The sequence below is a fragment of the Protobothrops mucrosquamatus genome, unplaced genomic scaffold (assembly GCF_001527695.2).
Source record: "Protobothrops mucrosquamatus isolate PMUCROS unplaced genomic scaffold, P.Mucros_1.0 scaffold44, whole genome shotgun sequence".
Classification (NCBI taxonomy): Eukaryota; Metazoa; Chordata; class Lepidosauria; order Squamata; family Viperidae; genus Protobothrops; species Protobothrops mucrosquamatus.
Window position 1 is genome coordinate 750,713 of NW_015386426.1, and position 11,099 is coordinate 761,811.

The window sequence follows — 11,099 nt, forward strand, 5'->3', positions numbered from 1 at the left end:
GAGGGTTGGGGAAGGGAGCGCCCGCTTCCAGCTGCCGAGACTAGATCCAGCCTCTCGCTTGACCGCCCCCTTTCCCGGGATGGAGGTTCCGGGCAGCGGCGCGGAGCTCTCCCTGCCTCCGGACCTGAAGGATTTGGAGGTGAAACTCGGACAGAAACCTCCGGACGGGCTGATTCGGTGGCTGCGGGGGGACCCCGCTGCTCACCTGCTTCGGAACAGTCCGAATCGGGGGCCGCGCCACGGTCTGGGGGAGAAGATCAAGGCTCTGAAGGTGGAACTGGTGAGTCACGGAACCCCCTCTCCCTTTTCCGCGCGGAAAGATAGGATGCCCCCTTTTGCACATCCATACACACACACAGACACACACACAGACACACACACACACACACACACACCTCTTTTTTTTGCTTCTGGAAGGAGAAAAGGCAAAGGTCTTGTTCCGCCAAAGTCCTTCCTCATTCATTCCTCTTTCCTTTCCATTCCTAAGTGCGGCGTGGCCTTCCTGTGTTAGTAGTAAGAACTGATTTGGCATAAAGAATCTCTCACTATGAATGGGTGGACTTGCCTTCTGTTACTTTACACAGCTACCTACACAACTACCGTAGGTATATTGAGTTTTCTTTCGCCCAAATGCCTTTTTTCCCCCCCTTTAGATGAAGCAAACCCAGCCCTACTGGCTGGCTGGGTGGCAGATTTTTGGTGTTGAGTGAACTTGGAATTTTCCTCTGGACATCTTCCCCTGATGGTCTCTGCTGAACCTGATCATTAATGCTCATCCTGGAGCCTGGACCTTAGCCCTGCTCTCCTGTCTTTTACTGATTGGTTCTGAAAACTGCTCAGTCCAGTTTGCCTATCTTTCTATAGGCTATCAATTTATTGGATGTCCCCCTATTTCCCGATTCCAAGTCCCAAGCACTGCATTCCCATCTGATGGTGGGCAACTCTGCACCCATTTGTCCCATCTGTTCCAGCTCAGCTTCCTTTCCAGGATGCAAAATCAGATTTATCATCAGATTTTGGATATGACAGGCACTCCCACTCTTGGCTGGAAAGGAAAAAATACTTCTGTGCTAGATGCTTGCTATATTATTGATTACTTATATTAGTATAGCTTTAAAAGTTCACTCTGTTCTCTAGCTCTCAGTCTATATTCAATGCTCAATCCGTTATACTTCTGATCGTGAGGTTACCATTTCCCAGCTCAGCCCATTTCAAGTACCAGATTGAAATTGAAATATGTGATAGCCCAGTTTCAGATACTGGAGACATTTTTCCAAGTCTGGTTTCAAAGTTAAGAAGATGTGTCTCTGAACGTCTGTACAATTCTAGCGACGCGGTTGGCTTTTCAATGGGATTCTGCAAAGAATTCCATTGAAGTAATAAGGGACCAAATCTCCTATTCAATTTAATGGACATCCATGTGTGCGCCCACACATACACATATGCACATGCAAAACACACACACACACACACGGAGTATTACATACTTGGCATTCTTGTTTAGCTCAATTGAGACAAAAGCATGAAAATGGATAGACTGGATCTAAGAAACATCAGCTTGTTTGAAGTTATCATAAAATGATTTTAGGGTGTCCAGCTTTAATTTATTTGGCACCTGGAACTAAACTAAACAGGCACTAGGTAAGATCTAGTCAAGTTCAACTCTAGGTAACTTCATGTCTGCATCCATATCTTGTCCTTTAAGATTTTTTTTAAAAACTTACTTATTGAGGCTTATATATCATTCCAATTGTAAAACAACTCTGAATATGGAAATAGTTTGTTTGAGATTTTTTAAACTTCTCAGGTTAGTCTATTGCCCTGATTGCCTCTCATCCAAGTACTGATCAAGTCCAAACCTGCTTAACTGTTTTGAGGATCAGCTAAGCAGGGTAGCAGCTCAAGTTATGATTATGATTGTTTTTAATCATGCGGATTGCATCATGGCAGATTTATTATAATTGAACCTTAGGGCAAGAGAGATTCAAATAGGAGAATGTATACATTTCTTAGAGCCAGTGGTATAGTGGTTAAGGCATCAAGTTAGAAATTGGGAGCTCATGAGTTCTAGTCCCTCCTTAGGCACAAAGCCAACTGAGTGACCTTGTGCCAGTCATTTTCTTTCAACCCTAGGAAGGAGACAATGGCAAACCACTTCGGGAAATTCTTGCCAAGAAAACTTCAGGGATGTTTAAACAGAAAGGGAAAAATACATTTATCAATTTGTTATTACCAGCCCAATCAAATGATCCTTAGAGGCTTATACGTTCATTTATTACATAAACATATCCATAATATAACATTATTAACAAACATTAACTTTGAAAAATGCATCTATAATAAAATAATCTTTAAAAATAATAACCACAAAACAGATATACATGTTTCTCTTTTTTATTTTCATTTCATTGTTTCTATTTTTAACATGTAAGCCATCCAGAGGTGTCTGGGAATTGAGTAAGCTCTAAATCCAATGAAACAAATAATTCAAGTTAATCAAACCAATAAAACCCAATAAATAGTTGGCAACAGTCACAACCCTAATTTTCTCCCACAAGTCAGTTTTTAGCAATTTACAAAAATTGCTAATAAAGTAAAAAATGCTTCTTCGCTGCTCTTTTCTTTGAGGTGAAAATTAGGACGTAATAACAGAGTAGAATTTATTTCCAAGAAGGCATGCATGAAATACCAGGGCAGACTAGACCGAAAAGTTGGAAAAGGTTAGAGCAGGGATGTCTAACCTTGGCAACTTTAAGATCTGTGGACTTTAAATCCCAGAATCCCCATCCAGCATTAGAGCAAGCTACTGCGCTGTTACCCCTAACTCCCTATGTATCTATCCAAGAAGTCAGCAAGAGTTGAAGTTGACTCAAATAATTTTTTTTAAAAAAATGCGTAGGATTGCTGTATTCAGTCCTCCGATGTAACTACAGTTGCTATGGAGGGTTACTTGTTGAGGAAGTGAAAATGACTCAAGAATCTTGAAGCTTGGGTTTAAGTTTTGGGTTTAAAGCTTTGGTTATGAACACTCTACAGTGTGTCATCCTGGTGTGATTTACATTGCAGCCCATTTACAGGAGACTAAATCCCTCTGAACTTGGATTTATTTCTGAGTCAATATATACAGGATTGTGTTGTTAACTTATTGAGATATCCATAAAAATGGAAAATATTGTCACGTAAAATTTCAGGTTGAATGGTCTTCAGGTTACTTCTGATCTTTTTAAAAAAAAATTGGGAACCAAATATGACAATCAGCATTGTAATAAGCAGCGGTGCCTCAACACTAATCTAATCCCCATTTTTAAAATGATCTTTCCTATGAAACTTGGCATTTAAATATTACTTTTCCATGTCAACATAAAATAAGAGAATGAGAGAAAACTGTTTTGTCCTGAGATTGTTTCTCCGGGCAGAAAACAGAATGCAATGAAACAGGACTCCATTCTCCACACATAGGCTGGCTGTTTGCCTGAGGGACACATCTGCTCCTCAGCATGAAAATACTCATAAGGTTTCTTAGGAAGAGCGTGTTGTTTTGATTTTTCAAACTGAGGGTATTTTCATCCGTCATATACTTTGTTTCCATCACGAAATTCTTCATTTATGAGGATGCTGAGAAATGTGGAAGGAAAACAGTTGGGATGTATTAAGTTACATGCTGCACTGCCAGAAATGGCTGATTTAGGAGATTGATTTTCACGTGGTGAATCAGACTGTTTTCACTGTTTGCATGTACATGCAAAACAGAGCCATATGTTACAGAATTGCCAGCAGAGCAAGTCTAACTTGATTGCCTCTAATTCCTTGATCTGGTGCAAAGTTCTCGACTTACAACAGTTCATTTAGTGACCGTTCAGAGTTACAAGGTCACGGGAAAACTTGACTTATGATCATTTTTCACACTTACGACCGTTGCGGCATCCCATGGTCACGTGATCAAAATTCAGATGCTTGGCAACTGACTCATATTTACGACAGTCGCCGTTTTCAGGGGTCATGTGATCCCCTTTTGTGACCTTCTGACAAGCAAAGTCAATGGGGAAGCCAGGTTCACTTAACAACCGTGTTACTAATTTACCGACTGCAGTGATTCACTTAAGAACTGCGACAAGAAAAGTCGTAACATGGGGCAACTCTCACTTAACAAATGTTTCACCTAGCAACAGAAATTTTGGGCTCAGTTGTGGTCGTAAGTTGAGGACTACCTGTAGCTGTTTTCTGAGAATTACATCTTAAGTATAAATCCAGAAAAGGTAGTTTTCCTACTAGAGGTTTTCATCAAAACAATTTAGGCAGAAGTAGCCTGCTGGACTACTACTTCCTGGAAGGTCTTTATTTCCTGGGAGGCCTGCTTTTCTACCGAGACTGATACAGTTTTTTCCCTGACCCTCTGGGTTTCAAAAGGTCTCTTCTTAAGGAAGATATAAAGGAGAAGAGTCAGAAAAACTACTACTTCCTGCCCCAGCCAGTGTGAGTTGGCCATGCGTGCTTTTACCAAAGCTTGTGCCCCTGTTGCGCTGGAGTGCAAGCTCTCTAAATGCCAGCCAGCACGGCCAACAGATAAAATGTCAAAATGTAACTTGAGGTGACATTCATCCTGTTGGATATCACATTACACCAACTGATACAGAGAAGTATGTGTAACGTCCTTTCAAGTTCTTCTTATCGTGTTTGGGACACTTGCTTGCTTCAAGCCTCAGCACGTAGTAGTAGTTCCTGCTAATCTTGTCTATACTTGGAAGTCCAGTTATTATTTGGGAAATATGAGGGCCGCGGGCTAGTCTGAGAAGCTGAAAAACACCCTGGAAGGAAACATTGGCATGTCATTTCCATATTGTTTCCAAGACAATTTCATGGATGAGCGTGACTCGAAGATGTTATCTTCTTACTTTTTCCACAGTAAAAACGTCCTAGAAAATATATTCACACATGAGAAAGCCTTTCTGATGGTGGCATCTCAGTTCCAAAATTCCTTTCTAAAAGCTTTTTGAAAGTTCATGAAACAGATCTTTATCTTTGGTGGGAATACATTTGATCTGGATTGAAAATGGTTGCATCATTTCATTTAATGTTTAACTTTCTCCATGCTTTTAAATGGCATTCTCTTTTGGCTGTGTTCTGTAATTTTCTGCTGCTCTTCTGAATTGTTTATTATCAAAGTAAATTTAATTCACTGGTTTGGTGTTTTGTTCATTAGCTGCCTACTAGTTTACAAGTTTTAAATGCAAGGTTACGTGATGAGACTAAATAAACACAAAGTAAAGTACTAGGATTATAATTCTAAAAGAACTATTTGTATTATTTCTAACTGAAGCAAGCCCAGGCTGGAAGAAAATGAAATCATAGGATCGTTTTCACGATCCTTGTTGTGGGGGTTGGGATTCTTTGTAGGATCTGTATTTTAAATTTTCTGGGTCAGATGTGTGCAAAACAAAATGTAAAGATTCATGGCCCATTTTATTAATTGCATTCTGTCAAGCTTTCTTTACCTTCCTTCTTTTCACCTGAGAGTGCTGTAATTCAGTATGGATATTGTTTTGATGCCTGGGAGGCCTTGGCACATAAATCTCAGAAAATCACTATGCTATCGGAGTTCTTTAGCATTATTTTAGTTCAAAACTAAGACTGCAATGTGCACAAATAATCTCCAAGTAGAAATTATTTTCTGTATTCTGAGGAAATAATTAAATTATAATGAAAGTAATTGAGAGTCTAATTCAGGAAGGTCCTGAGGGATTTTAAAAGTATCAGTGCACTCTATCTGTAGCTATAATATTAGCTTCAGCGTAGATTGGTAGTTAAAATGTTAGACCAGTATTTCTCAACCTCAGCAAGTTAAGGTGAATGGAATTCTGGGAGTTGAAGTCCATGCATCTTAAAGTTGCTGAGGTTGAGAAACAGTGTATTAGACAAAGATCAGAGATTTGGCTAATTTTTATGGCTTTCCCCCCTACTTTTCTCCTGTTTTGGAGAAAATGTTTTAAATGTGATTGCAAAGTCCTGAAGGATTTGTAACTGAATTTTAGATTCATATGCCATCTTTTAAAACCCAGTTTTTCCAGATGGGTTGTGATACATAATCACAAGATTAAAAAAAACCCTTAGACTAGTAATTCAAATACACAAAATATTAATGTGTAATAAAACCATCAGCCAGAAGATTTAAAAATTCTATGCAGTAGATATATTTATAAATTACAAAGGCGTAGGAGAATAAAAATATTTTGCCTAGAAGCAAACAGACAATACAATCAGTGTAAGGCATTTTTCATTGGAAGGGGCCTCCGGGGGTCAGGAGTCTGTTTATCTATTTTAATGCTTATTTATTAATACATTTATAAGTAACCCTCAACCTACAACCATAGTTGAGGCCAAAATTTCTGTTCTAAGCAAGTCAGTGGTTAAGGAGTTTTGTCCCATCTGACAACTTTTCTTGCCAGTTATTAAGCGATTCACTGCAGTTGTTAGGTTAATAATACAGTTGTTAAATGAATCTTGCTTCCCCACTGACTTTGCCTATTAAGAAAATCACAAAAGAGATCACATGATCCTGGGACACTGCAACCATCATAAATACATACCAGTTGCCAAGTATCCGAATTTTGATCATGTAATGCTGCAATAGTCATAAGCATGAAAAATGTTCATAACTTGCTTTTTTTCAGTACTGTTGTAACTTTGAACCATCACTAAATGACTGGTTGTAAGTCCAGGGTTACCTGTATATCTTACATTTATTTTGTGCAGTTTATGTAAGGCTCTGCTTCCTGTTTTCCTCTCAATAACAAGGCAAGTTGTGGGCTGAGAGACAGTGATTAGTCCAAAGTCACCCAGCCAGCTTTTATGCCTAGATAGGACTATAAGGTTTTTCTAGGTCAGCACTATTGGCTCTGTTATTGAAAAGACCCATTTCAGATCGGTAGCTGCATCTCCCATTGGAAAGATCCTCATTATTGTAGCAAATCTTCTTCATCTAGGATGCACAGACTGTGGATAAGGAGACCTTTAGGCATTTATTCTCTATCAGGCTGCTTAATATGTCCCTTGTCCTATGAACACCCTTCCATAAATTCTTGATATTTAAGACTGAAATAATACATATTTTAAAATAAAGCCCTTTTGTTTTGAAAACAAATTTAACCCTATAAAAAGGAACCATTGACAAAGTCAGCAGCTGCCCAGTGAAATGAATCCTGTGATTCATTCTTGGAGCATTCTATAGAGTTAATCTCATTTCCAAAGTGGGAGTATTTTCAGAGGAATTTGTGTTCCTCATTAACTCGAGGTGGATTTATGAGCATGGTTAATCAACCACACCTCACTCTTAATGAGTCATCTTCCTACTGTGCCTTTCCAGATGTTTTGCACTATAATTCACAGGAACCACAGGTAATATGACCTACAGTCAGATATATTGGATGTGTTTTTGACTGAGTATCTGTTCCAGCTGATGTACCATTAAAATATATTGCTAAGTTTATAAGGTTTAGATTGGCATATTGACATTACCAACAAATATAGGTGCTGTTAGCATTGTATTTTCTTTGAATTTTTAACCATAAAGAGCTTGTTTTGAAAGCTACAAATAACAATTAAGATGGAATTCAGAGCTTTTCCTCTTCCCTTCCCTCCAAGCTATTCATCCAGTTTCAGATAAAACAATTCATTCCACTCTTTGGGAATTGCTGCAACATGTTAGTCACAGCTCTTGAACAAACACCAGGTGTTTGCTTTTGTTCAAAAATAGGACTATAGCCTTGTGCTACTGGATTCATATCCTATTTGTTCTCAAGTCTTTTCCTGATATTTTGAAATGGTTTCTGGACAAATATTTCCGTAGATACAATTCCTCCATTTCTTCATTCACATTTCTACTTTCTAAGATCGAGTTACACAACTGAAATGTAGAGATTATTGTGCATGCGAATCTGCTACTTCGAACATTCAGTTCAAAGGCAAATATGGAGAATTATCAAAGGAAAATAAATGTAATTTTCTTCAGTTCCTTTAAGAACACATCTACGTATCAGGATCATTCCAACTCAATAAAACCAGGTCAAGATCATGGATAGAATCTGATTCTTCCCACCCCTTCCTTTATATTAACAAATGGTGCTGAATTTGGTTTCAAGATAAAGAAGTGGCAAATGTGGAATATATAAAGCTGAGATTATTTTCACATTACAATCACTATTGGAAATACTAGTGTGAGACTAGGGTGAGAGGATTGTAAGCAGCCTTATTTTGCATGTGATAAATTGTCATTTAAGTCAAGAATTCTACAGTATAAACAGACTGTTTATAGGTGTAGATCCCTCTATATCAGGCATATTAAACTGCCGACCCACGGGCCAGAGGCGTCATGCCAAAACCACGCCCACCCCACTGCTGGCAATGGGAAAAAAGTCCTGATACGTTGTGCGACATCACATGACGTCGCGAGTTTGACATGCCTGCTCTATATCATGCTTTGCTGGAATAATCTATGAAGCCACCCTCAATCCGTGGCTTCTAATGTTCCCACTTTCCATGCTCTTCTTAATCTATAGGCAAAGACATTCCTTTTGGTTAATTTTTAAGCATGTATTTTGGGAACTGTTCCCCTCTGTCCATGGTGCTCACATCTGTCATCTTGCTAGTTCAACATTATCTAGTCCAGCTGGAATCATTTACCAATATTGTGTTCTTTGAATCATGGCTAATAAATCAAGCTTCTCTAAACAAGTTTTGTGCTAGCTTTTCAAGAACTTTGCCTCTCTTCTGCCCTTTGTGACTGCATCTCCTATTCTTGCAGGGTAACATTCAAGAGTAAACAGACCGAACACTTTGGCAGCTCCAGTTTGCTTGAAGTTGATTCATATAGCCAAGCAGCTGTTTCACAATCAAATAATGTTGGATTATTCTCTTTGTTAGGAGCTGTTTGCTATTGCTACTCGGTACATAAAACTTTAAATCTTTACCATGTCACTGCTCAGCACAAAAGCTTGAGGTAATTAGGGGAAATGCCAGATTCTGAAAAATAAACAGGTAGAGACAGATGGTCCCTTTCATATGGTTTCATATCCTAGGGCCTTATATGGCTAGTTTATATTAATGAATTTGCCTATAGAGGTAAAATTGCAAAAAGACTTAATGGCAAATCCTGTAGTAAAAAAGTTTAAAATATAACTTTCAATTAATAGAAATATCTTCTCCTTGTTGATTCATTGATTCAGCCTTTCCCAGCCTGGTGCCTCTACAAGTGTTCACCATAATTTATCCTTAGTGCACATTTTTTACTGTACTAGAGTGGATAGAAGGCTAGAATTCCTTCTATTTTGCCTCATGCTGTACGACAAACTAGTGTTGGATTTTAACTGGGCATCATGGCAATTAAAATACAGAATATCTGGTGATACCTGATGAGAAAATTGGAATGTTAAGCAGTATATCTTAACAATGGCCAAGACTATCAACAGATTATTCCTTTTTCTCTCATTGATACACAATCCTTTCCTTTCCATTTCACTCACCTGAGTGGGAGTAACCACGTGTATTGGAGAAGGATCATTAGCATGTTGCCTTAAAATGGGTGTATTGTTTGGCGTATGAAAACATACTGAGCCCACTTAAATGTGAAAAATTATCCCTTCGGTGTATTTCTGTAGTTGATGTGGTTTGTGTTGAGAAATATTGGGCCTTTGACTATTATATAGTCTACAGTAATTCCAATTTACCTTGGAAGATCTTCCATCCAGCGTATGATCTAATTATATCTTCTTCTTTCATCCACAGGCCTATCTAAGAACAATAGATATCAAGATTCTCCATCAACTGGTAGCTGTGAATGATGGAATAGAAGCTGTCAAGTGGTTCCTTGAGGAAAAAGCGATGCTGACCAGCCGCTGTAGCAGCCTTACCAGCAGTCAGTACAGCTTGGCAGAAAGTCAGGATACATCCCGACGAGGCAGCTGGAATAGTCTTCAGGATCCCAATGATAAACTGGATAGTATATCTATTGGTAGCTATTTGGACACACTAGCTGATGATATGGATGAATATGGACAAAGCTCTTCTGTGGAGCCCATAATGTCACCTACCTCAGGTAGACCTCTGGTCAGAAGTGAATTAGAAAGATCGAAGGCAGATCTAGAGAGGATCTTTCTTGCAAAAGTGGACAAAGAGCAAGACAAAAGCAAAACTTACCCTGAATGGGCCTCTGGTTTAGTTAAAAAACAAAGTTTTAACAAGCAAAGTGCACCTGTCCAGCTGTCACCACCAATGGCTAATGGAATCTTGGGTAGACAAGTCCCTATGCTAGTGCAGAGCCTTGAGGAGAAATTTACCTCCATAGCTGCTGAGCAACCAAGTAAAGGGAGTCTAGCAATAAAGGCCTCCAGGAGCAGCAAAATGGATTCAGAGAATTGCAAACTCAATAACAGGAAGCACCTGGAATATGATGGTCAATGGCAGTGGGCTGAGTCTCAAGAAGATGTGACATTTTTGTAGCATCCGTGACTGGCTGCCTGGATTAACATAAAGAGATTCCAGGCTTTATGCACTAGTCTTTTTGCACCTTGGACTGCAAGCTGTGCTGAATGTCTGTCTGAATGTCTTTTTGTTTGACCAGAATTGTTGAGACATATTTGCTGGTGGACAGAACATAGGTATATTAGCCAGACGGCCTTCTACTTCTAAGATCTTAAGTCTTATCCAAGAACGAGGGTATATAAAAATACTGTACACCTTTATCTGAAAGCCTTTGGCCCACCAGTGCTGCACTTTTGTGCCACAGTTCCAGTTTCTATGTAAGTGGAGGTGGGCGTAGGCTCATAAGCTGGACTTTCAGGTTTTGGCAAAGCTGTTCACTTGAGCAGCACTCAATCCTGCTGCATGTAACCAATGCTCCCCTAGGAATAACTGATTTTTTTTTTTTAATGAAAGAAACCAGAGACAAATCTTTGATACTACAGCCCTTTTAATCGATGTTATTATTATTAATGTCATAGGAAATACTGCTTCTTCATTTGCCTGATATTTGAGTTACCTTATAATAATAATAATAATAGTAAAGTTGGAAGGGACCTTGAAGGTCATCTAGTCCAACCCCCTGCTCA

At 39.0% G+C, this 11,099-nt stretch overlaps 1 protein-coding gene across 1 annotated transcript; it reads left to right on the plus strand.

Annotated features, from left to right (window-relative positions):
* Nucleotides 1-79: 79 nt before the first annotated feature.
* LURAP1 (leucine rich adaptor protein 1) lies at nt 80-10,581 on the plus strand. The gene is made up of 2 exons (XM_015811523.1): nt 80-280; nt 9,778-10,581. Exons 1-2 carry the CDS (start codon nt 80-82, stop codon nt 10,489-10,491), a joined length of 915 nt encoding a protein of 304 aa, XP_015667009.1. The 3' UTR covers nt 10,492-10,581.
* Nucleotides 10,582-11,099: the final 518 nt, after the last annotated feature.